Consider the following 27,500-nt stretch of genomic DNA (forward strand, 5'->3'; position numbering starts at 1 on the left):
CAGCTATAAAATTTTAGAACATTTGTCCCTTACAACAGCTGTTGCTCTTCTAAGGAAAGGAAATGGCCATCCTGATTCATTTCTTCATCATCTCTAAATTTAGATTGCAATTGTTCTGACCCAGGCTTCCTTAACAAGTCTTGAAGAGCCTTGGTCCCAAGCAAAACCCCTTTTATTTACATGACTGTGAATTCCTTTCATTCATAGTCAGCAAGGTTTAGCAAAGAGTCTTTCAGAGGAATGTTTATCAACACACACCTTATCTCATTTGGAGAGCTGCCAGATAGCTAGTTTCCAAACGGAAGCAAGGAAAAACTTAGCATAGAGTCTCTCATAGTTACAAACATAACTTTTCTCTCTTGACAAGACTGAATGAATGTTGTTTCCTGCAAAAGCCCACTCCCTGTTTGTTTCCTATGAGAGGGTCCAAGGTGTGGCTTTACTCCTTAGTCAACCCTGCTTTCTTAGTTGCTCTTGTCTTCTGGCAGCTCTGCACATGCGCACACTGGGAACAGGCTCCAGTTGTTCCTCTGCCTCATTGCTGTCTAGCTCCCTCTCTGCCTCTGATGCAGAGCCCTCGTCTGAGCTTTCCTCAGTCCCCAACATTGGCCCATGTTCCTCTCCAACCTCCTCAGTGTCCGAATCTGCTGCCAGCTCCGCTGACTGCCAGTGGGCCATACCAACGATGGACACACTTTGCAAATGGCTACCTTTGCTAAATGGAGGTACAGGTAGTCCTTAACTTATGATCACGATTATAGTCAGAAAATGTCACGGTCTTTAGGTGAGGCACCCGTATGATTGCCTCACTTAATGACCACAATCCTGGCTCTCCCTGTTGCAGAATGAAGGGGGTGAGCGAGGCCAAGCTCTGTACTGCAGCACTTCCCCAGTCACTCATGGCCTGCCCTCAGCCTCCCAGGGTCTCCCTCACCCTCTGAGCCAGCCCTGAGACAGCTTCCTCCCCATTGGGTCCTACCCTCTTGGGTCTCCTCCCCCATCATGCCTTGCTCCACTTATCGTCCTTTCCAATGAGAAGCATCACATGGCATTCCTAGTCAGTTTTGTGCTATCCAAAGTGGGCGGAAGTTTAGGAGTGGCCGCAATTCTTGCAAACGGAAAATTGTGGCCACTTTCAAAATGGCAGCCACTTCTGGGCACCACATGGCCTCTATCTAGAAAGACTGTATGGCACATCGGCTGCTTCTCCTTGAGAAAGGCAATCTTTGAAACGCATTATGATTTCCATGATTAAGTTCATAAATGGTTTAGTTAAACTGCAACAATTTCAGCAATTGATGGTGGAGTTGAAACATTAATGCAAAACCCGAATGTTTCAAAATGTGAAGTCATCTGCACTGCAACAAGATTTTATTAAAACATACTTTATTTCATGAGATTAAAAAAAGAACTATTGCTATTTGAGGTTTTAGACTATCAACTATATTTTTATTTGTCCCCAAAGGGGCTAAATATGTCAAATTTTCAGTTCTCCTTATATAGCTTATAGGTTTGAAAACATCTGAAATACATAAAATATGCATCATATTTATATCTTTTTTTTCTTAACCTCGTATGATCTTGATGAATGAAATATTTTCTTTTCTGCAATATACTAAATTATAAAAAAAAATGCTTTTATTAAATCAGAAGAAAGAGAGGATGCCGTTAGTGGGCAACTTCAACCTGTCACCTAAAAAAAAATCTGGAATTTTGGGACTCTAATCATGAGATCACATTGCTTTCGTGCCAGAAGCACCAAAGCAGAAGTGAGTTCCTACTGGTTGGGACCGGTTCAGCCAAGTAGGTAGTAACTCAGCTGGCCGTGCCCCCAAACTGGTGCCACCATCTTGTTTTTTGCTTCTGCACATGCGCAGAAGCAATTTTTTCACTATTGCGCATGCGTGCGTGGCACACGCGCGCCTAAAGTGCATCTCTGAGCGAGCCAACAGTATCAGAAGCCGGAACCCACCCCTGCACCAAAGCCCTTCTGCATTGAAAGGATTAGTCAGTGACATCCCCATTTCCTGAGGGATGTCCAGTTGGGAGCTCCTCTCATGTCCCTGGCAGGAGCTGAAGTGAAGGATGGGAGTTCAACCCCACCCCACAGCAGCACTTGAGTCTCAAATGTGGGCTGGCCAACCTCCATCTCAGCATCCTAACCAGGAGCCACTGTGCTCCCCAGGTGGTGACATGAAACAAAGCTCCTGGATGGCTATCCTTGGATGCAATGATGGTGGAGAAATATAAAGATTTCCTCACCCTTATTGCCATGAGGTAGGCCCTAATAGCAGCTCAAACCTGAGTTCAGTCATTCATTCTTCATCATCCTCCAGGAGTGCTCCTGATGCCTCTTCACCTGCTTTACCTATTTTTTTTCTTACACAACCCATGTATTTATGACATAAAAAGATGTAACCTTCTTGTGGATTTTTCCTGCGCTCTCCTTATTACCAGAATTATCTTTGGTGTGATAGCAAAATAGTCAAGATGGCGGCCACACCAAAACCCTCCATTTTACAACATGCATATATCATAGCACCGTTATGGACCATCTTGACTTTTGAATACCCCATTTGCAACGATGGAAATTAAAAAGATCTAAGCAGATTCTGAACAGATTCAGCCTAAACTACAATTAGCTTGCCCTGAAATCAATGCACCAAATCAGAGTTAATTGTCCACTAAATTCCAAGGCCGCTGAAGTTCATGGGCACTTAAATACAGTGTATTATGGATCAAAGTCTGCTTCAATTCACCCTGAATTGAACATATTGGCACTTTTTTTTCGTATCTAAAGAAAAAAAAATTCCCTTTATGTAATTGAGTGATAAAAAAGTGTGTATGTATCTTGTATTTATATATACCTGATTAGAGAAGACCAAACAGGAAAAACCTTTACCTGGAAGCATCATATATATAAAAAAAACAGTACAGCTTGTATATTATAAAATGAAAATATTCATTATTCAAGTTAAACTGATCAGAGCAATGAAGTGGATCCACAAATGGTCTTTTGTCCTCAAAAATTCTCATAAGTGACTACTGGTATTAGTTCAGCAGTAGCCTTTTTCAATTACGGATGCGGTGGCTCAGATGCTGAGCTTGTCGATCAGAAAGGTCGGCAGTTTGACGGTTCGAATCCCTAGCGCCACATAACAGAGTGAGCTCCTGTTACTTGTCCCAGCTTCTGCCAACCTAGCAGTTTGAAACCATACAAAAATGCAAGTAGAAAAATAGGAACCACCTTTGGTGGGAAGGTAACAGCGTTCCGTGTGCCTTCGACATTTAGTCATGCCAGCCACATTAGTTTAGTTTAGTTTAGTTTTATTGAACTTGTATGCCGCCCTATTCCCCGAGGGGACTCAAAGCGGCTAACAAACTAAATAGGGAAAAGGGGAAGTACAAAAAACGAAAGACAGACAAATACAAAACAGATTAAGAACTCATCAACAGCCGCAACAATTCGAGTGGGGCTGGGAACTCATCAGCCCCAGGCCTGCCGGAACAGCCAGGTTTTTTTTTATTATTATTATTAACTATTTCATTTTCATTTTCATTTTATACAATCACTTATATACTGTGCAATTGAAAAAACAATAAACACAACTCATCTTCTATTTCACCATGGAAAACCAACATATCAATCCTCCATACACCCTTTCTTCTCCCCCTCCAACTTTCATTTCTCCCCTCCAACATTCCCCTCTTCTACTTCCCCTCCCCCTCAGACATTCCTTTCTCCCCTTCCCTCCATCTCATCCTCCTTACATTCCCCTCTCACTCCCTCTCTGCTCCTCCCTCTTCTCTCCCTCTTCTCCTCACTTCGGTGTATTTCTACTATTCATTAACCTATTCAATTTGTATTTTACACTAAAATTAAAAGAAAAAAAAAGGAAAATAAAAGGAAAAGAGAAAAAAAAGAAAAGAGAGCAACAGTATACAAGTGCATTCTTGTTATTTTAAAAATTAAAACTATATTTCCCCCCTCCCCCCCCTCCCCCCAATAAACCCCCCTCCCTAACCCCCTTCCGGCTTCCCAGGTCCCATACCCGGCATAGCTTTTTATCAAACACAGTCTGGAGTATATTAAAACCAAATAGATTAAAAATTAAAAGATAAAAGATAAAGGAAAAAAGAAAGGAATAAATAAAAAAAAAAAGGGAAAAATCAATAAACTCTCTGCATTGAGCTCAGCTTCCCATCATTATTAAAACTTAAACAATGTACATCATTTCTAATCTTAATTAATTTATTACTTGCAGGGTTTCAAACTATATTGAAACCAAATAAGTTAATCAGATAGAATTCTACTCTAGCTAGGGGCCTTATCTCTTTATCTAAATATCTGTCCATTTCCAAACCTTTAATTTGTCCCTTTTACCTCCTTCTCTATAAAGCAGTTTCTCAAATACTTCTCTCGGTTTCCTTTTCCAACTCTTCTCATCCTACCTCACCCATGTCCATATATATATATATATTATTTTCATCTGTACTCCTCTCATATTTGCTCCGCCTTCCTGCACACTCCCTGGATATATCCTTCCAAACATTATATTCAAATAACAGTTTATATAAAAATCAACTTACTTTCTGACTCAAAATAAGCTCTAATTGAACCTTCACTACCCTCCCGTCTACACCAGGCGTCCCAACTCTATTCAACCTAAACCACAATCCAGGAACATCCCGATCTCCACCCTCCTCACCCTAGAAAATAAATCATAAACAATTTATATAAAAGTTCAAAGTTATCCATCGTCTTTTTTAAGTCCCATACAATATATTTTCCGAGGAAATCCGCATCACTTCTTTCAGCCTTAATGTCTCTTCATCGGTATACAACTATACCATTTTATACAAGACAGAAGTCACAAAGTATTATTCAAGTTAAAATTAAGCAAATGTTTTGGAAGCATAACTAAATCCTTGTTCTCTGCTCTTCTGTCCTTCCGGAGGGGGAAAGCGATACCTCCCACCTTGTAGTTGTGTGTTTTGTTGTTTCTCTTCTGCTTCTCCTTGTCTTTCTCCAAGTCCGGGTGGTTCAGGAAGTCCCGCCTTCAGGATCTTATAGTAAAAGTCTCGAGCTTCCCAAACAGAGTTGAGGCGATGTTTTTGGTCATCAAATGTAACTGTAATACCAAATGGCACCTCCCATCTGTACTGTATCTGATTATTTCTGAGTTTCTTTAGTTAGAAAAGCATAGTCTCTCCTGGCTCTTAACATTTGGGGTGGTATTTCTTTGAAAAGGATCAAGTCCTGTCCATCAATTCGCAGCCTGTTGTTGTAAAACTCTTGTAATATCGCATTTCTGGATTCTCTTGTGGCAAAATATATAATTATATCTCTCGGAAGCTGTCTCTGTTTTGCTGCCCACGAATTATGGCGGTAATTTTTTTGGATCTGCCAATCAAAGTTGAGTCATTTTTTTTCCCATTTTATTGACATTTATAGGCCGCCCTTTTCCCTAAGGGGACTCAGGGCGGCTTACATTTCATAGGAGGGGAGTGTAAGACAGGACACAAAAGAAATGTGAATAAAGTAAAATAACCAATAAAACACAACATTCATTCGACATTCGGGTGGGGCGAGATTAGGATCTTATCCCCAGGCCTGACGGGATAGCCAGATCTTGAGGGCTGTGCGAAAGGTCTGGACGGTGGTGAGGGTGCGAATCTCCACGGGGAGATCGTTCCAAAGCGTCGGAGCTGCAACCGAGAAGGCTCTCCTCCGCGTAGTCGCCAGTCAGCACTGACTGGCGGATGGAATTCGAAGGAGGCCTACTCTATGCGATCTGATGGGACGAAGGGAGGTAATTGGCCCGGGCTTCCCACCAAATGACTGAAAGCCTCAAAAAAGGTCTGTTTCAAATTCTCCTGTTGATTTTCACGCAGTCCCCTAACTCTTATTGCAAACGCCGTCTTTTTATAATTTGTCATAACAAGTTGTTTTTCTGCATTTTCAACTTCCTGTTGCAACATTTCAATTTTAGATGTCAGATTAGAATTAGCTTCCTCCAAAAGCTCTAATTTATCTTCCATTCCTGCAATATAATCTGTCATTACAGTTATGACCCCGATCATATCCTCCTTTGTTTGAGCAATCTTGGCATCAAGCTTGTCACATAAGTCTGAAATAAGTTGCTTCATTTCCTCTCTAAATTCTTTAAGAGTTTCAAAAAGAAATTCTTTCATTAACAAATCTCCAGTAGAGGGCATAGAAGGCAAGAGCTGCGGCTTTATAGCAATTGCTTGGGATGTATTGTTAAAAAAACATTTAGACTGCTTTGATTTGGGAGCCATTATAAAAAGGAAACAAACAAAGTCTCTGCTCACCTTGATTTAGAATAAAATATTTTCAATAAACTTTTGGCAATTAGTAGAGAGAAGTCTTCAAAAAAACAGGGCTGATTAAATATATCATATATCAAATGCGGAAGCTATAAAATCGCCATTTTGAAAAGCAGTTAAACAAAGGAGTTTTTTATAAAATTGAAGCTGGTATTTTGAATAATAATAAAAAAAGGGTTCTCAGGAATGGTCGCTGCTCGGATTGATTTTAAATAGCTTAGTTTTGTCCTGAGGGGGGGGGGTGACCTGCCTTGAGCTGAAAAAAAAAACAGCTGAGAAGATCTGGCCGGAGGTAAAAAAAAAAAACTCAGCTTTTGTTGAACCTCTTCTCCGTTCACAGCCAAAAAAAAAAAAAAGCTGTGAACTACAAAGAGGATTCTAACGACTGAGTTCCTCCCTGCTTCTTTCTTGCCTGAAAGAAGAGATATCTATAGATCTTGTAGATATACGAACCAGAACTCTGAGGGCAGCTCCGTTGAGCCACCGGCGACGGCAGGCCCCTCCCCCCGGAAGCCCGGAACAGCCAGATTTTAACGGCTTTGCGGAAAGCCTGAAGGGTGGCGAGGGTCCAAATCTCCACGGGGAGATCATTCCAGAGGGCCGGAGCAGCCACAGAGAAGGTCCTCCCCTGGGGGGTTGACAATCAACACTGGCTAGTCGATGGAATCCGGAGGAGGCCTAATCTGTGGGATCTAATTGGTCGTGAGGAGGTAATTGGCAGAAGGCGGTCTCTCAAGTGCCCAGGTCCAATACCATGTAGGGCTTTAACACATGACCACAAAGACGTCTTCAGACAGCACTGTTTAATACAGTTGAACTTCAGTACAGTTCAAATTTGGCTTGACAGAAACAGACTACCCCCTAGAGTCAGGAACCACTAGCACATTTGTGCGAGGGGAACCTTTACCTTTAGCATTTTTCAAATGAGGAAAAACAGCCTTTTGCCAATTTCCTTCCTCCTTTGGTTCCCCTCATATTCCAAAAATCTGTTCTGGAGAGTTTGGGAAGTTTTCAGATCAAGGTGGAAATTGCCCTGCAGTTTGGATGATGTAAGGCAGGAGTGTCCAACCTTGGCAACTTTAAACCTGGCAGACTTCAACTCCCTCCGCCAGGCTTAAATTTGTTAAGGTGGGACACCCCTGGTATAAAGGGGATTCTCCTTGACAAGAAATTGTGCCCTCTAAGGCCCTGCTACAGCATAAAACCCACTAAAACCCATTAAAAAGTGATACAGGCAGTAGGAGAGAGGTTCCAAGATTCTGTTTGTGAAAACTTTTTAATATAAGAATCCTTTCTGGATTGCACATTTAAAGGATGTGCATGAAGATGCTATTTTAAAAGTTCCCTTTAGTGACTTTGAATATTAACAGATGAAAAAATGTTTACCGTATATACAAATGCATTGACTCAGGCACTATCTTACACAATCTGTAACACCTTTAGGCTATTGTTTTATTTAGCTGCAATGTTTTTGCAATATACCAAAGATTTAGTATGAAATGTTTGCAGTTTTAAGTATCCTTCCTTGAGGAGTTCAGAAGAGATGGAAAAAGGGTATTCTAGGCCATTTTGTTTTTGTTAGGGGGAAAAAAAGAGTGGGGATGCAGCCATATTTAGGACTATGTAGTTACATTTTTCTTTTACTAGAACTATTTTCAGAAAGCTGACAAATAGTTAGAAGTATCTCAGGGTAGGGTCAAAAAAGCCAAGGTGACAGGAGCTGTTTTGAGTCCCTTTTTAAAAAAAGAGGATCAGAAATTCTGGGAATGGAGAAATCTTATAACATAGTTATGGTAGGTAGTAGTGTAAGGGAAAGATAAAGGTTCCCTTCACATATATGTGCTAGTTGTTCCTGACTCTAGGGGGCGGGGCTCATCTCCGTTTCAAAGCCAAAGAGCCAACGCTGCCCGAAGATGTCTCCATGGTCATGTGGCTGGCATGACTAAACACGGAAGGCGCATGGAACGCTGTTACCTTCCCACCAAAGGTGGTTCCTATTTTTCTACTTGCATTTTTACATGCTTTCGAACTGCTAAGTTAGCAGAAGCTAGGACAAGTAACGGGAGCTCACTTCGTTACGTGGCGCTAGGGATTCGAACCGCTGAACTGCCGACCTTTCTGATTGACAAACTCAGTGTCTTAGCCACTGAGTCATTGTGCTCCTATAAGTAAATCTATAAATCCTTGTAAATACAAATGTGCTGAAATGGAAGCTTCCAGAAAAGTACTATGGTACATCATTGTGTGACAGACTAAGTTCAATTTCTAGAGAGAGAATGTTTCCTTGTCACCTTTAAATGATTATTTTACTTGATAGATGGCTGAAGAGCACTCACTGAATGCCTACAAAATAAGAACATCACAACTTTTTGAATCAACTATCAGCAACAGAAAAACAATTTTAGTAATTTCCCTATCATCATTATAGTAGTCTCCTGAACCTTTTTCTGCATTTTCTCCAATCTTCTAAATAAAATTAGGGATTGATGGAGATTTACAAAAACTTCTTCCTGTACTGCATCAAAACTGGTATTGTATCAAAGAATATTTTATACAGATGATTCCAACCATTCTTTGCAGGTCATTGCTAGTCATGTGTTAGTTCCAATATCTTATCTTTTGATCGTCTACTGTTTTATTTTAGAACCTCGGAGTTGGGAGAAGCTCTAAACAAAAACCATACCTACACAACCTATTAAAATAGCTTCAATATGCATTTCCTTCCGCTTCTGAACGTAGAAGTGTCATTTCATCCGAGACCTCCATGCCTGCCACTTGCTTTCTGAACAATAATCTTCATGGTTCATTGAGAAAATCCATGGCATTTCAATTAGTACAAAATTGGTTTGCTTTCTAAGACAGACATGGTCAAAGATCACAATGACAAGCACTAAGTGAGTAAATTCCAAGTTTTTCAGTTGTCATATAAATTATTTCTTAACCAAGGGTCTTCTTTGCCTTAAATCAATTTGTTGTGTATCCATCATAAAAGGGTCACCCAGAGTAAATAATCATAAACAAAACAGAAGGGAATCAAAAAGGACAAACAGCTCACTGTCTTTCTCCAAACCAGCATACATTTTAAAGCAAGGGTACTCAACCTTGGCAACTTTAAAACTTGTGGACTTCAATGACTGCCTGGGAAATTCTGGGTGTTTTAAAGTCCACAAGTCTTAAAGTTGCCAAGGTTGGACACCTCTGCTTTAAACAATCATTATGACACTTCAATATTTTACAGTGAACATTTCAATTTTCAGTTCTATTAGTTTTGACATGCACTTGTCACCTATCATTATAAAACCTTTTCTCTTTTCCCTTTTGAATGTGACAATGATTCCCAGTGCTCAGAAATATATGTTTCTTTTAAATTCCTGCTTTTACCTTCTTTTAAATTACCTTGTAAAGTCTGTCATCTCCATCATAATCACACACATCCTTTTAGCGAGAACGATGATGTCATTGCTGGTGTCATCCCATATTTCAATCTCCTTATCAAGCTCACTCTTGACTTTCTTAAAATCAGCCACTTGTTCAGCTATCTTTTCTTTCTCCGCCTCTGGCAACTGAGTCATCTTTGCCTGCAAAATCAAAATAATTTGATCTGCAAAACATCTGTCTCTATCAGAGGATGTCCTCCTTTTACAGATTGGAAGAGACTTTAACAAATTATTGCTGTAAATAAACGGTGACTATGATGCAGCTAGGATCTAATTCACAAATATTTGGGCCAAATTCCTATAAGAGGGCAATTTTTTTATTAGATGTTGACCAAACGTCATATGCACAAATGCACAAATAAACCTTTCTTCCTCCACTATTTCATTTAATTTAACAGGCTACTCAATATTACTGTAGGAAGTTAGTACTCACCTCTCTCCTAGAAAATGAAATATTTTAGGAAATATTAAAGGGCAGAATATTTCCCCCATCTTTGTCAATCGGCCATTAAGGCCTGGGCCAGAGACACATGTTTTTAGGCAGGAAACAAACTCACTCTTAATAGCCCCCACCTTTGTCAATGGACCATTTTGGCCTGAGCCAGTCTATTCTACATAACAAAGATCTACCTTGTTCAGGCAGAGCCATAATAGGAATAAAAATCCCAAAGCCCTTTCATTACAGCAACACCCAGCAAGGTTCAACCAAACTTGGACTCAAAGCACAGCCTACAGAGTTGCCCCTGAATCGCCTCATGGGAGTCTGACAGCCAATCAGAGTAAATTTCTTGCATAGGAGTGGGAGGCCCTGGGACAGGGCCCAACAGAGGGCATAAAACTCAGGGAGTATCAGCAAGCCAACCCTTTTTTCTTTTTCAACATCTTTGAGGCATGTGACCCCCCTTTTTCCCAGGACCTCCAACCATCTGGTCCTTCCCACCATTAAAACCATCTTTCCAAGTGGCCTCCATGTTTCCAGTGTCTTTTTCCCCACTTGGAACTGAACCCAGATGGATATTTCTTCCAACATGACTGAAAGAAGACATTTTATGCCCCACTACAACTACGTTGCTAAGTGCAGTGTTGGTCTTTATCCTTTAGCAGAGGTCTCCAAACTTGGCAATTTTAAGACTTGTGGGTTTCAGTTCCCAGAATTCTTCAGCCAGCATGGAATTGAAGTCCACAAGCCTTAAAGTTGCCAGATTTGGAGACCCTTGCCCAGCAACAAGAGAAAGCAAGTTCTATGTAAGGGGATATAGAGGAATAGACCACAACACTGGGGGAGATGGCTCTGTACAGATTTCAACTTGCTTTTATTTCATCGTAATTTGAATATTTAACTCGTGTATTGGATTAACCAAAAGCAATTTCCAGGTGCAATTGTACACATAGAGCAGTTAGACTGCTAGTAAGGGTGGTGTTCTATTCACTGCCATCTAGTGGTCATTCAGACTTTTCAGCTCCATTTTCTGAAATATACCTCTCTCCATATCAGAAGTGAAATCCAGCAGGTTCTGACAGGTACTGGAGAACTGGAAACAAAAACTTTGAGAACTGGTAGTGGAAATTTTGAGTGGTTTGGAGAGTCAGTAGCGGAAATTTTGAGTAGTTCAGAGAACCGGCACATGCCACCTCTGGCTGGCCCCAGAGTAGGTTGGGAATGGAGATTTTGCAGTATCCTTCCCTGCTACACCCACCAAGCCATGTCCACATAACCGGTAGTAAAAAAAAAAAAAATTGAATTTCACCACTATTCCATTTTTTTGTCCACCCATGAAAATCAGCAGAGAAAAGCCCTTTTGATAATGCCCTAATTTTCAAAGTTCTATTTATCTCTCCAAGTTTGAAATGTATTTTAGCATTGCAGTAGAAGGAAAGAGTAGACCAGGCAGCTGAAATCCAGATCTTCAGAAGCTTTTACGAGGGTACAGGTTTCTAATTATGTGCATGATTATTATACACATGTACAGAAATTTACTCATGTATTTAATCCATGTGATCAAAACAAGCAACCATTTTCCAAATGGCTCCTCAATGAACAATCACCATTATCATTTATTCTTAAGTCTCTATTTTCTCATGTACTGTAGGTTTCACTCATCTTTTCATGTCACTGAATAGCATAACTTATTTCTCTGAAATGCATTTATTCAAAATGTTGTACAATTTCTCTCAAGAGCTACCTCTGATTTTTCCATGATCACTGTTCGCTGGAACCTAACATGCAACTATTACCAATCTATACATTCTTACTTTCTTGCTTTCATATCATATAATGGTATGCGGTTGTATACCACTATACATTCTAAAAACAACAATTGTCAGTTCATACTTTGTGATATTTTAGCTCATAACTGAACCAAAATGTTCAGATCTATTTCAACTTTCCACTTTTTTTTAGTTTTACAGATACCAAACACCAGTGTTTTAGTTTAGTCATTTGTAAATTAATGCTCCATTCCACGTATTCCTTTTACCATTCCAGTGGCAATCTTCCATATAGTGTATATACCATGGTGAATATCAATTAAGTCTTTAGACAATGATCTCTACTGCCCATTTTAGTTTTGGAAAATAGAGGCTTTCTCTTATTTTGCAGACACATAGAGCTGCTGTAATGTTGTGACTAAGGTATTGAACTAGGATGGGGAAACTTCTCAGTCACACATTCTCACTTAGTGATGTTGTACCAGGTATTCTTTCTATACTCTGAGCATGTCCAAGCCCAATTATCCTAGTTCAGACAGATTATGCAAAGACCCAGCTCTCTGGAAAAGCAGCTAAGGCTGAGGAAGGTGGAAGTAAAGAGAAAATGATGATGATTAGCAGCAAGGTGGATGGATTTCAATACAATGGTGATTAATGCACCATTGGAAGACTTGAATGAGAATCTAGGGATAGCAATAGTACATATATCACTTCGCAGTTCTTTTACAGCCCTCTCTAAGCAGTTTACAGAGTCAGCATATTACCCCCAACAATCTCGGTCCTCATTTTAGCCACTTCGGAAGGATGGAAGGCTGAGTCAATCTTGAGCCTAGTGAGATTTGAACTGCCAAATTGCAGGCAGCCGGTAGGCAGCAGAAGTAGGCTGCAGTACTGCACTCTAACCACTGAACCACCTCAGCAAATATAGATCATGATATAGGGAAAAAATACCTATGTGATCTCTCTTAAATCCAAAACAACTTGATGGCATATGATCAAGCAATCAGCCACCCTGGCTTGCCAGAGGTATATTCAGCAGGATCTGATCAGAGATGGTTTTCTATTTTCTTCATTACCGGTTTAGTAGTGGGTAGCATGTGCAGAAGATTTTTGATGACATCAGGGTGGGTGGGCGGAACTTCGTGCCACCACCACCACTGGTTTGTCTGAACTGGTGCGAACCAGCAGCATAGCACCTCTGGTTTTGACTAGTTTTGGTGAACCAGTAGCGGAAATTTTGAGTAGTTCGGAGAATCGGTAAATACTACCTCTGACTGGCCTCGCCCCCATCTATTCTCTGCCTCCCGAGTCCCAGCTGATTGGGAGGGAATAGGGATTTTGCAGTAACCTTCCCCTGAAGTGGGGAGGGAATGGAGATTTTACAGTATCCTTCCCTTGACACACCCATCAAGCCACACCCACAGAACCGGTAGTAGATTTTTTTGAATCCCACCACTGTGACTTGCCTATGCATAGCATGAGCTAAGCTTGGAGTACAACCGGGCTTTGGTTGCATTTTTGGTATAATGGGCTCTTAGGTTTGTTTTGGGCTAATTATTTTCCATGTCCTGAATTCTAGCCCTGAAATGAGGGATGTTGTAGACACATTCTTCTAAAAGCCTTTGCACTCATTTATAGAAGGAAAGTACTCCACATGGAGAGACAGAGACCGGAAGGGTGCAGAGGAAGCTGGATCCACAACTACTCCGTTCAATTGCCAAGCAAACTACCTTGAATGTGAAAACGGTTGAAGGAATAACTTATATGAAGACACATTGCAATTGTTCCCCAAGGCATGACATATGAATATCCTAGTCAGTCATTTTTAAGGTCCATGTTCAATTCTCCCTTCTAGTTATGCTTTAATTTCCAGGAATTGCCTGGAAGCTCCTTTTTAATGATCACCAACTTCTTTGCAGCTGTCAAGGATTATACCATCTGCCTTGCCAAAAGGCGATCAGAATGAATTGCTCTGAAATTGCAGTGGAACTGTTCAAAATTTTAAAATAGAAAAATGCCAATGTCTGACATGTTCAGAGAGAAGATGGTAGCTTGAAGATACAAAAAATTCAGTTGTTCAGTTTACCACCCAAAAGCAAGCTCATCACAGTCTGGAACTAAAAAAGAAAAAAAAAAAAACAAGTCAACATGACCTCATTCTCAGTTCTATGTTTACTAGAGATAGGGAGCAACTAGCTTTTTTTCCTAGTGGTTTTCTAAGTGCACCACAATAAATCCAATATTTGAAGGGCTGCCACAGAGAGGAGGGGGTCAAGCTATTTTCCAAAACACCTGAAGGCCAGATGAGGAATAATGGATGGAAACTGATCAATGAGAGATTCAACCTAGAAATAAAGAGAAATTTTCTGACAGTGAGAGCAATCAGCCAATGGAACAATAAACCGAAGCTTGCCTTCGGAGGTTGTGTGAGCTTCATCACTGGTGGCTTTCAAGAAGAGATTGGACTGCCATTTGCCAAAAATGGTGTAGGGTCGGCATAGGCAGAGGGTTGGGCTAGATGACCCTACAAGGTTATCCCTTCCAACTTTGTTAATCTGTTAAATCCTCTAATACAGAGGTGTCAAACTTGATTTCATTGAGGGCCATATCAGGGTTGTGTTTGACCTTGGGAGGATGGGGTGGTGGTAGCCAGGGTAGGTATGGTCAGATCAATGTCACTCATGTCAGGGAGGGGCTGTGGAGGCCGGAACACTCTACCAGCAAAAATGGGCCCCTGAGCTCTGTTTTCAGCTTTGACAGCCTCCCGCAACCCACTGCCAGCGAAAACAGAGCTCCGAAGGGCTGCCCATGACCCTCTCGAGCTCCATTTTCCCTGGCAGAGGCACAGCAAGCCGGTCCTTCACTGTTTCCAGGGCAGCCCCACAGGCCAAATCTAAGCACCCCACAGGCTGAATCCAGCCACCAGGCTTTGAGTTTGACACCCCTGCTCTAATATAAGCAAAGACCTGTCCTATCAGGGATATTATTTAAAGTAGACAACAACCTCAAGAGCCTACATTCTTCAGCAAGCAAGACTAGAACAAGTATCAGAAGACAGAGCTGGTGAGTTCAACATGCACATGGATGGTTTCCTACATTGGAAGAGGTCATCTCTGGAACTTGGCTTTCTGGGCAATGGGAGACAGTGCCCATGTCATGCTTAGTTCGCCATGCTTCTGGGTGTTCACTTTTGATAAGGATTGCCATCACTTTTAATGATTCTAAGCACATTACAGCATTTTCCATGATAGGCCATGCAGAGCAGGGGCCCATTCTAAAATAACATTAACATTGGAACAATGGCATGTCCATCCTTCTCTTCTGTTCTGTATTATTAGAATTTTCTCTTGAAGGATTGGGGACTTTCACAAGAAGACCTGGGCGTAGTTCAAAAGATAATAACTTGAGAAGGTTGAAACTCTTCCCCAAATCTCATCTCATGTCCCTTTTGAGGTTTTCTGGGGACCATGGCAAAGCTATGGCAAATCTAGACAGCATATTGAAAACAGAGACGTCACCCTGCCAATAAAAGTGTGTATAATCAAGGCTATGGTTTTGCAATGCATGGATGTGAAAGTTGGGCCATAAGAAAGGCTGAGTGCCAAAGAATTGAGGCCTTTGAACTAAGATGCTGGAGAAGACTCCTGAGAATCCCTTGGACTGCAAGGCAATCAAACTGGTCAGTCCTAGAGAAGATCAACTTTGACTGTTCTTTAGAAGGCCAGATCCTGAAGATGAAACTCAAAAACTTTGGCCAGGTAATGAGAAAGTAGGAGTCACTGGAGAAGAGCCTAATGCTGGGAAAGATTGAGGGCAAAAGAAGAAGGGGATGACAGAGATTGAGGTCGCTGGATGGAGTCACCAAGTAGGCTTGAGCTTAAATAGACTCCAGAGGATGATAGAGGACAGGAAGGCCTGGAGGAATGTTGTCCATGGGGTCGCAATGGGTCGGACACGACTTCGCACCTAAGAACAACAACAAGGAACCAAAAATATTTAGGTGAAGACAGAATTTAACTTATGTGCAGATGTAAGTCCAATTCTGCTGCTCTAATCTTAATAGTACTGGTAACTTTAAACATTATTATGTTCTTCATATATTTTGCAGTTTATTGTTTGTTGTGTTTCTAATGTTTTCTTTTTATATCCCTTGGACTATAATAAAATATCTATCCACCTATCTCTCTGGAACTGGATGCGAATTAATATTGCAATGGGAGGCAAAAACACTCACAGTTCACCAGTGCTAGTTAAAAATACATTAAATATGCTTTCCTTGGTTAATTAGCTTATTAATTTGAACACAATTTCATTTTTATTACAAGGGATCATGTTTATAAAACTGCATATGTGCAGTTTTATATCATATATATGTGATGCTTTCTTTTTTCTTGCTACTATTTCCAATATTTGCCCATGTACATATAATACCTTGTAGGCAGAACTGTCCCAGAATTACAAGCATGGTAAAAAGCAAAATTGTGATGGAAAGCCTAACAAATTTTAGGAACATAGAGGGAACAGCAGTACCATTATAGACAGAAATAGGACCCTTACAGAAGAGATTTTTGCAGAAGAGTCCAGGAGAGAGGAAAAGCATGAGACAGAAATTCAAAATAAGTCAACCGTAATTACACAAAATTTTGTAAGAGAATCACTTTGGCAGGGTTTCAAAACATTATTTTATCCTACCAGCAATACAAATCTTTCTAGAAATCCGAAGCACTCTTGTTCCATGAGCTTGCCATTAGAACTTGACATTAATCTTGAAAAACCCCTGGCATCAGAGGGGCATCAGTTCCAGCATTCTGGACATAGACATGGCTTCTGATCCCCAAAGTTCCCCACTGTTGGTAAGGCAAGTGGCAAATGGCAGCAGATAGAGTTAGAGGTCACGGGTTTGCACAGTGCCATGATTTATGTCCTTCAAGATCAGCCAGGTCAACTCCAGGCACAGCAAGAGTTCCAGGAACTCTCTTCAATGTTGTGAAATATAGTACAACTAGCTGATAACCTGCCACTGCCTGGGTATTTATTTATCGCAACCAGTGGTGGGTTTCAATTTATTTTACTACCGGTTCGCTCGCGTGACAGGCGGGTGGGTGGAGCCTCCCGCTGCCACCACTACCAGTTCCTCCAATCCAGGGAGAACCGGCAGAAACCCACTCTGATCCCAACCCTCCTTCCATGAATGTCGCCACAATTTCTAATGTTGGATTTTCCCCCTTACCAGAGGGAGCCCCCTTGTGGAGTACTGTGAAGCCGTTACCATGGCAATTCCACAGCGCTGTACAGTAGAAGCCATTTTAAGGCAGTATGGTAGAAGCCGTTTTAAGACACAACAGGCTCTTAACAGAACACACACCCCGGAGGGTGTTAGGCGTGTCTTACCTCCACAGTATTTGTTTCCAGAGGGTAAATAATCTGTGTATCAAGTTTGGCTGAAATTGCTTGAGGTGTTCCAGAGTTATACAGGAACATTCACAGACACACACATCCATTTATAGATAGATAAGATAGATAGATAGATAGATAGATAGATAGATAGATAGATAGATAGATAGATAGATAGATAGATAGATAGATAGATAGATAGATAGATGATAGATAGATAAGATAGATAGATAGATAGATAGATAGATAGATAGATAGATAGATAGATAGATAGATAGATATAGATAACCGAATCTTAAAACCTGTCCAAGTTTCTCTCTGCCCCACTTTACAAACAAATAAAATTAAGGTGAGGTGTTTCTTTCTCATGTTTCCATCTATTTAGGGTGTGCGTAATCTTTTCTGCAATGCTTGCTCAATCCACCTCTTTAATGGCTTGCCTTCCAATTCTCACACCACAATCCTTCAGATCCTGACAAAGAAATTGTTAGATGTGGCAGCAGACATATAAGTGAAAGAGTCATTCACCTTAATTACTCTTGTAATTACTTAATTACTCTACATATAAGCTGCATTGGGCTATTATTTTGATAGGCTTTCAGCACTATAAGGTATGCAAAGGCTGGCACAATTAGAAGGATAAAGATGTATCAGCATCATTGGGGCAATTTGGCAACTCACTCACTTGTGGTTTAAAAATTACCAATTCGGTCTGAAAAAAAGTCTAGTTACCTATGTGAGGCTGTCTATCCTTCCTCCATGATGCATGTGCCAAGCAGATAGGCTAGGGCAGGGATCAGCAACACGTGACTCTGGAGCCGCATGTGGCTCTTTCATCCCTCTGCTGCGGCTCCCTGTCGCTCAAAATATGTGTCACAAACGGGACACCTGCCAGCATGTGATTTGTTGAGCTTTTCGACCCCCAGTAGGCCAACCATGGATAAATCCAAGAAAAGAAAAGTTTCAGAAGAAAGCAGAAGCTTTAATTCAAATACATGTGCTAGTTTAGTGGGTGCTCAGGAAATAGTCAGGCACGGGAAGGGTTTTGTGGCTCCCAGTGTTTTCTTTTCTGTGGGAAATGGGTCTAAATGGCCCTCTGAGTGTTTAAGGTTGCCGACCCCTGGGTAAGGGATTTGCATCCTATTCATATATCACTGGAGCGTTGATGTTTACAACCTTCATTGACACCAGTTGCTTTATATGATCAACAATTGGCCAACTTGTTCCAACAGAAATTTTGAAAGCTTCCTCTTGTCTCCCAGTCCTGATTAAGGTCATAAAAATCAGTTCAGGATTATCAAGTAGCCCAATAAGAAGAATTCTTCCTCATCACAATCTTACCTTGATTCTTTTTAGATTGTTGCTGTCTAGATTCATAATTTATCAAAATTTCAAGAGCAACTTCTGCAAACACACAGAGACACAACATTTGTGGCTTCTAGCATCAAGTACACAGCCTGCATCCCTATTAATATATGTGTTCTCCTCTCTTAACAACCAAGTCTTTGGCATAACGTCCAAACTCCTGCTCCTAAGTTGCCATCAAATAGTAATTCTGAAAACAATGGAAGAGGAAAATACTAAATATTTGGAATGTAATTATATTGCTGTCAGGAGCAGTGATCATAAGATTGTCAGAAGTCCAACTCAAAATTAGAGGTTTTAACAGTGCTTTATTTAATCTTGATGTAAAATGATGTCAAATATTTTTATCTTGGTCCCTTCTGCTTCATTCTTCTACTCTTATCCCCATTTTAGAAGGCCAAGGATTGTATATCCTTGCCATTGTGAGAAAAGTGTGAGTGTGAAGGCATACTTGGTTGCCCCCTCTGTTTATGGCATGCTCTAGCCCATCTGGGTATGGGTCCAGCAGAAGCTATGATGGCATCATGTTTGTCATGATGTCATTTCAAAGATTATGAATGTTCTTGTCAGGCACAAACAACCAGAGCCATTCGTAAATAGCTGAAGCAAGCAACTTTATTGCATGGAAGCAGAGGTGGTATTCTACCAGTTCGGACCAGTTCACCCAAAACAGTAGCGGAAATCGCAGGTGGCCCCGCTCACCCGCCCCAGCTCTACGGCATCCCATTTAGGCTATTTTCCCCCCAAAAGCACATGCATGGAAGGCTCACATTTGTGAACGGGTAGGGAAGGTAAGTGTATACCACCCCTGCATGGAAGCAAGCAATTTTAAAGAATATTTATATCTCAGGGATGAAATGAGGGGTCCTTGATGTTCCCTGAGCTTGCATGTTTTCTTGCAGATGTTTCATTACTCAAACTAGGTAACATCACCAGGGAGTGAATTTTGCTGTCAGATCATGTTCTAGTGCCGGGATGGCGAACCTGTGGCATGTGGAGCCATTTATTAGGGCACGCCAGGCATTGCCCTGTCAGCCTTTTTTTGAGGCCATTTTCCGCCCTCCCCAGGCTCCAGAGGCTTTCTGGAGCCTGGGGAGGGCGAAAACAGCCTCCCCCCCCCCCGAGGCCCTCCGGAGGCTTCAGGGGCTTCTCTGAAGCTTCCGGAGTGCAACAAACCGGCCCTAAGGGCAAACCAAAAGTTCGGGAACAGACTTCCGATTTGCTCGTAGGGCCGGTTTTAGCCCTCCAGAGCCTTCAGAGGCCTTCCGGAGGCTTCCCTGAAGGCTCCGGAGGGCAAAAAACGATGCTACGAGCAAACTGGAAGTGACTTCCGGTTTGTCTGTAGGGCTGTTTTAAGTCCTCCGGAGCCTTCAGGTTGGTTTGCTCGTAGGGTTGTTTTTTGCCCTCCGGAGATTTTAGGGAAGCTCCTGAAGCCTCCAGAGGACCTCCCGGGTGGGGGTGGGGAGGCTGTTTTCACTCTTCCCAGGCACCTATAAAGCCTTTGGAGCCCAAAGAGGGTGAAAAAAGCATGCAAAAAATGGGAGGAGAGCTGGTTATGCATGCATATGTGCTGGGGTTGCACATTGCATTATAGGTGTGACACGCCCACAAATGACCCTCCCCCTTGTGCTCCCCCTGCTTTTGGCACGTGAACCAAAAAAGGTTTGCCATCGCTCTTCTACTGGCTTGCCCTGTCACTTTCAAAGGTCTTAGAGATTTCTTGGTTGGGCTGTTTACTGTTGGCTTCTTTGGCAGTTTCTTGATTGGGGCATTGTTTACTTGATTGGTGGTCTGATGTTAATCTTGGAGTTCATCTATGCCAGGGATTGGCAACCTTGAACACTCAAAGAGCCATTTGGACCCGTTTCCCACAGAAGAGAAAACACTGGGAGCCACAAAACCCTTGCCGTGCCTATTTCCTGAGCGTCCACAAAACTAGCATATGTATTTGAATTAAAGATTGTGTTTTCTTCTGAAACTCTTCTTTTCTTGGATTTATCCATGATTGGCCTACTGGAGGTCGAAAAGCTCAATAAATTGTGTGCTGGTGGGTGTTGCAAATTGGCGGTTGTGACACATATTTTGAGTGACAGGGAGCCACAGCAGAGGGATGAAAGAGCCACATGCGGCTCCAGAGCTGCAGGTTGCTGTCTCCTGATCTCTGGGTGCTGATTGCTGGTGGAGAGATGCTGGAATCTTTTTATTCCCTTTTTGCTGGTTGATTGTCTCTTTTGCATAGTCTATATATGTCATTAATGTCTAGCAACTTTATTGTTCTTTATTGTACAGAAATCCCCTCAGACTGTTCGCCTTCCTCTGGAAACAACCAGATAAACCTTCATGGATCTTAGGAGTGCACAAGCTTATGCTTTTTGCAGTTGCACAATGACTCTAAACCAGGGGTCAGCAACCTGCGGCTCTGGAGCCGCATGTGGCTCTTTCATCCCTCTGCTGCGGCTCCACAATTGATAGGGCTTTTGGTTAGGACAGGTAGAGGAAAAAAGATGCCGCACTAGGAGGAAACTCTATAGTGGGGGAATGGGACTTCCGGTCAGCTCCAGAATTGAACGGGAGGCTTCCGATTAGGACCTTTGTGACTCTTTAAGCGTTTAAGGTTGATGACTTTTCAGCATTTAAGGTTGCCGACCCCTGCTCTAAGCTAAGCCCCCCCTTCCAATCTAGTTGGCAGTTTCCCAACTATTATATTCACATTAATTGCATGATATGATGTGAGTGACTTCATTTGCTACCTCTGGTATGAACCCTTCAGATGTTCATATTTATAAAAGCCAATATCTATTTGTCAAATCTATGAACCTGATATACCCTGTTAATGGAAACTGGCCTCATTTAATATCATTTACATCCTAAGTAACCTTTCCAATTCTTCATTAATAAGGGAAACTTTTTAAATCTGAAAAGAATAAAGTGCAAAAATAAGGCTGCTGAAAACCACTGTCTTTTCTTATTGCACATTTTATTCCTCCATGAGGGTAGTTTATGTGAATGAAAAGGTAAATGCAGGTAATTTTCCAATGAATTCTGAATGCCTACTATATGTATGATAGATTAATTATTTAAAATCATGCAAATTGTGGAGTATAATATAATTTCTGCTTTAGAATTCAAATTAGCTTTAGGCAAGTATGCTAAATAAATTGCAAAACATGTGCTATACATTGGGGGCATTTAAAAGGTCCATGACCTTTCTTTGTTCTACAATTACTGAACTGTACATTTAAAACCTAACAAGAAACACAGTTAGAAGCAGCTTTCTTCAGGGCATTCATTCATTCTCACCTACGTAATAGTACTGGGCCTTCTTGCTCATAAATCATACATAATAATCAGACTCAGGAACTGACTCTGGTAATCTTCCCTGATCTGTAAGTCAAAGGTACAAAGAATTTTCAACATAAAGGGGATAATGTGATGACTATTTTTCATAGAAAAAAAGAGTTGAGAATGTTTTCATTTGACTGGTTTAAATTTCAGCTAAAAATAATTTCCTAACCTCATATTGTTTTTGTTTTTGTCTTTGTGTACTATAGGAAGTTAGTACCCGCCCCTCTCCTAGGAAAATAAGATATTTTAGGAAATATTAAAAAGGACAGAATATTTCCCCTAAAAGGCAGGCAGAAACTTACCCCCCCACCTTTTGTCTATGGACCATTAAGGCCTGAGCCAGTCTAGTCTACATAACAAAGATCTACCTCCTTCAGGCAGAGCCATAGTAGGAATTGCCCAAAAGCCTTTTCATTTCATCATCACCCAACAAGAGTCAATCAAGGTTGGGACTCAGGACAGCCTACAGAGTTGCCCCTGCATGGCCCCATGGGAGTCTGACAACCAATTAGAACACAAACTCAAATTAAAAAGCCCAAAGAGGGCATAAAACCCAGGCACTCTCAGGATCTCTGCCCTTTTCCCCCAGAACCTCAAATCATGTGGTCCTGTCCATCATCTATAAATCTTCTTTCCAAGAATAAATAAACCTTCTTTCCTTCTTCCATGAATCCAGTGTCTTTCCCCCCACTTGGAACTGAACCCAGATGGACATTTCTTCCAACAGTACTTTAGTAATGAAAATATGTTACAAAATTCTGTAGCTAAAATGGATTGACCAGTCAGTTTACTGGTCCCAAAATAATGTTGCATTCGTCATGAATCCGTTTCATCCCATTACTGCAATTTCTTTCAAAGATTGGCAATCCACATAAAATTATTTTTTTATCATTTCCAAAGTTTAAGACAAAAATTTTCAATGTTTTCTAACATGTTCATATAGGTACAGAATGGAAAATGTGTACAAATTAGATCTCTTCAGTTAAAATGTAGACTAAATTAAATTTTTCTTTCATTCCAAGCTGCAAGTTATGGTTTCCCCTAACTAAAATTTTTTGACCACTGTTTCAGCAGCTTGGACGTAACATAGAATGCTATCCAACTTTTGCTCAGTTGTTTTCTGATCTGCAGTAATTTCTATTCAGATGAGCGACTTTCCTGTAATGGTGAAATTTAACCTGGATCCTTAGCATGCAATGAGAGCACATTTGGCATAGTGATTTAATACATCCAGCTATAAAGTAGCAAAACAAAAGTTCTAGTCCCTCCTTAAGCACAAAGTTGGCTGTATAGGTTTCCAAGTAAAATCCAAAATGTCATTATCTATTCTAGAAAATCTGTACAATGCACTCAAATCCATATACAATGTACATGTATATTTTTCAGATTCAAAACAGCGTCCAGATGGAAATGGATGCTTACCTATTTCTACCTGCTATATAATAATGACAGAATTTTCTACACAGAAACCTGTGCATAATCTATGGCCGTGATGGCGAGCCTATGACACATGTGCCACAGGTAGCATGGGGAGCCATTTCTTAGGGCACGCGAGGGGTTGCCCTGTCAGCTCCAGCATATGTGCGCTGGCTGGCTGATTTCAGTCTTCATTTTCATCCATTTTTCGCCCCCATTCGGGAACAGACTTCCAGTTTGCACGTTGGGCTGTTTTTCGCCCTCTGTAGACTTCAGGGAAGCCTCCTGAAGCCTCCAGAGGGAGAAAAATGTCCCAACATGGAAAACAGGCCATTGCCAGTCTCCAAAGGGCCTCGGGGTGTAGGGGGGGGGGAGAGACTGTTTTCGCCCACTCCAAGCTCCTAGAAAGCCTCTGGAGGGCAAAAAAATGGACCTACCAGGCCCACCGGAAGTCGGAAAACAGGCCATTACTGACCTCTGGAGGGCCTCCGGGGGGGGGGGGAGGCCGTTTTTGCCCTCCCCAGGCTCCAAGAAAGCCATGCATGGGGCAGTGGGGGGGTCATGCGCACATGCACAGGAGCACAGTTATGGGGGTATTAAGTTATGGGGTGGGCACACGATAGTGCACACGCTCATGATTTTGGCACCCGAGGTGAAAAAGATTCACTATCACTGATCTATAGGCTAATCTATTACTAGGATTCTGTCCTCTGAGACCCACAGAATCAGTACTAATGCACATTTCTGATTCATCCTTAGATCTTATGGTCAGCTGGTCTTTGGCTATGTCAAGGTTGCTTCAAATACTGAAGTGCAGTGGTTAAGGGGAGCATCTAAATCTTTATTTTTAAAATGAAGTGATGAAGATGAAGAAAAATAACCAAAGGTAAAAAAAAAATCCCTATGGATTAGCTCCAAAGATACTAGGCAAATTGTTTTGGAAAGAAATCAAGATTCTGGAGATGCCAATGGCATTTAAACCAGCTGTTAAAATTCAAGGACAAATGGAGTATTTGAGGATACAATTATTATGATGTTCATTAGGGAGGTAGAAGGAGAAGCAGAAACAACTATGAAATTATCCGTACATCTTTTGCTAAATAATTAATTGAATAAAGAATTCACTGCAAAAACAGTCTAAGTTTTATAAGAAGCCTGCCTGTGAATTTTACCTATATCTCCATGTATGGCAGATCAAGTCTGAATGAAGGACAAGAAAAATCTTGAAATACTATTTTATTTAAGCACTGTTTTCTTCCTCTTTTGATCCACACATCTGCTTCCTCATTCAGCTTAGGAATTTCAATTCTGTTCTTGAATTTTAGACACATTGTTTAGTTTGTATACTAATAGACTCAAGTAGTATGAGCTTAATGAAATCCAGTTAATCTTTGCTCCTTATGCTTTCAAAGCATGTAACTGAATGTACAGAATCTGATATTTCATAATATTTAATGTTATTATTACTGTATTGTTTTAACAAACTCTAAATGTTTGTATGGTTTTAAGCAGGGACAGGGGGTTGGACTAGAACACCTCCAAGGTTCCTTCCAATTTAGTTATTCTATAATTCTGTAATTATTATATAATTCTTTAAAATTAAAAAAAAAACATATGGTCATTGCAATAATAATATGCTTAATCATGGTTTGTTGAAGAAATCACATTGGATGGGTTCCTACTAACTAAGCCATAAAAAAGAAACTACATAATTACTTAAGGAGAAACTTCCTAATAGTGAGGACAATTAATCAGTGGAACAGCTTGTCTTCAGAAATCATGGGCATTCCATCACTGGATGGTTTTAAGAAGAGTCTAGACAGTCACTTATCTAAAATGGTATAGATTCTCCTGTTTGAGCAGGGGGCTGGATGAGAAGACCTCCAAGGTCCCTTCCAGTTCATTCAATTCTATTCTCTTAGCCTGAACCCAGTTTACAAAGAGAAAACTTAATGGCCTGTTAGGAAACAACTGCAGGACAAGTTTTATTTATTTTTATTCTTAATATTATTGAAATTTAGACTTGGTTTTTCTTCATGAAGAAAATCATCTAGATTTTCAGGATAATACGATTTCAAGTGAAATAAATCTCTCAAAGAAAGTTATTGTGCAAAGTATACACCATTCTTTCATCTATATTTGCTAAAATTTAAAGAAGCAGCTAGTGTAATGTATTTTGAGGAAATCCTGTTTGTCTTACCCTTCAAATGCAGTAATGCATAATTTAGCCTCCCAAGAGGAGTGGCTGTACTTTAATTGCCAGCTATTTTCTTTACTCATCCTTATGGGAAACAATAATTTCACACAGTATGTTTTCAGGGTGGATGGATTCCAAATGCAATTAAACTCTTCGGCTTTCAGTGCAGTTTCTTTTTGCTGTCTTCTGTTAAGCATATCTGGACAGTGACACCACACATGGCATGAATTATCTGTGCAGAGTTTGCACAAGATCTGCTGAAACGCTTTGATTACCAGTTGGCAGAATGACATGGGGAGAAGGCTAATTCACATGGGCAGAAGAAGTGTTGCTCCTCCAGGTGGATTGTAAGAAACAGCTGCTGGTCAAGGTACCCTTCTGCGTGATGGTTTAGTGGCTTTCCAAAATAGTGGCCAAAATAATGGCCACTGCAGAGGTGGTATTTAGCCGGTTTGGACTGGTTTGGGCGAACCGGTAGCTCTGACTGTTGGCTCTACCCAGTTGCCCCTGCCCTATCCTGCCCTTTATTTCCTGCTTTCTAGCTCATCTCAATCGTGTGGCATACTTGTATGCTGCCCTATTCCCGAGGGACTCAGGGTGGCTAACAAACAAATGGGGAAGGGGGAGATACAAAAAACAAACAAGACAAAAACAAGATACAAAAAACAGATTAAAAGCTACACAACAATCACAGCAATTCAAGTGGGGCTGGGAACTCATCAGCCCTAGGCCTGCCGGAACAGCCAGGTTTTGACGGCTTTGCGGAAAGCCAGAAGGGTGGTGAGGGTCCAAATCTCCACGGGGAGATCATTCCAGAGGGCCGGAGCAGCCACAGAGAAGTATTTACAAGTGTTATCTACCACAATGAAAGATTAAGCTTGTTGCTTTGCTCACAACCTCTTCCTATAGATTAGGCTAAAGAAGGATTGGAATTTTTTGGAATTATGTGAAAAAATGTTCCTAATCCCCCTTCCCTTGCTGGAGAATGTTAATTTCCTCTTTCCTTGGTAATTATTCAGGGAAATATCCCTCTCCTTTGGCCCTTCCCCAAAGAAGATAGCTTTGGGGTTAGCCTTCTATTCTTCTTCCCTTATCCCATCTTTCTCTTATGAGTGAAATGGTATTTCCTGCCTCCTCTTTCTAATCTGGTGAAATAGTTGGAAAATAGTTTGCATTATTGTCCCCCAAATTGAAATATTCCCAATTCCTAGTTGCAATGTATGGCTGTGAAAGTTGAACCATAAGAAAGACTGAGCGCCAAAGAATTGAGGCCTTTGAACTATGGTGCTGGAGAAGACTCATTTGAGTCCCTTGGACTGCAAGGTGATCAAACAGGTCAGTCCTAGAGGAAATCAAAACTGACTGCTCTTTACAGGTGAAACTTGAAAAATTAGAATATTGTGCAAAAGTTCGTTTATTTCAGTAATACAACTTAAAAGGTTAAACTTAATATATGAGATAGACTCGTTACATGCAAAGCAAGATAGTTCCAGCTGTGATTTGTCATAATTGTGATGGTTATGGCTTACAGCTCATAAAAACCCCAAATCCATAATCTCAGAAAATTAGAATATTGTGAAAAGGTGCAATATTCTAGGCTCAAAGTGTCCCACTCTAATCAGCTAATTAAGCCATAACACCTGCAAAGCATTCCTGAGCCTTTAAATGGCCTCTCTGTCTGATTCAGTAGGAATCACAATCATGGGAAAAACTGCTGACCTGACAGTTGTGCAGAAAACCATAATTGACACCCTTCATAAGGAGGGAAAGCCTCAAAAGGTAATTGC

The 27,500-nt window shown here is 41.0% G+C and overlaps 1 protein-coding gene across 1 annotated transcript in view; it reads right to left on the minus strand.

Annotated features, from left to right (window-relative positions):
- Positions 1 to 27,500, minus strand: part of CTNNA3 (catenin alpha 3) — an 878,552-nt gene that overhangs the window by 82,115 nt on the left and 768,937 nt on the right. Inside the window, exon 14 of the mRNA XM_032232234.1 lies at positions 9,748 to 9,929. Coding sequence (XP_032088125.1) covers positions 9,748 to 9,929 — 182 coding nt within the window. The remainder of the gene's footprint in view (positions 1 to 9,747; positions 9,930 to 27,500) is intronic.

Source organism: Thamnophis elegans, chromosome 15 (genome assembly GCF_009769535.1).
Source record: "Thamnophis elegans isolate rThaEle1 chromosome 15, rThaEle1.pri, whole genome shotgun sequence".
NCBI lineage: Eukaryota > Metazoa > Chordata > Lepidosauria > Squamata > Colubridae > Thamnophis > Thamnophis elegans.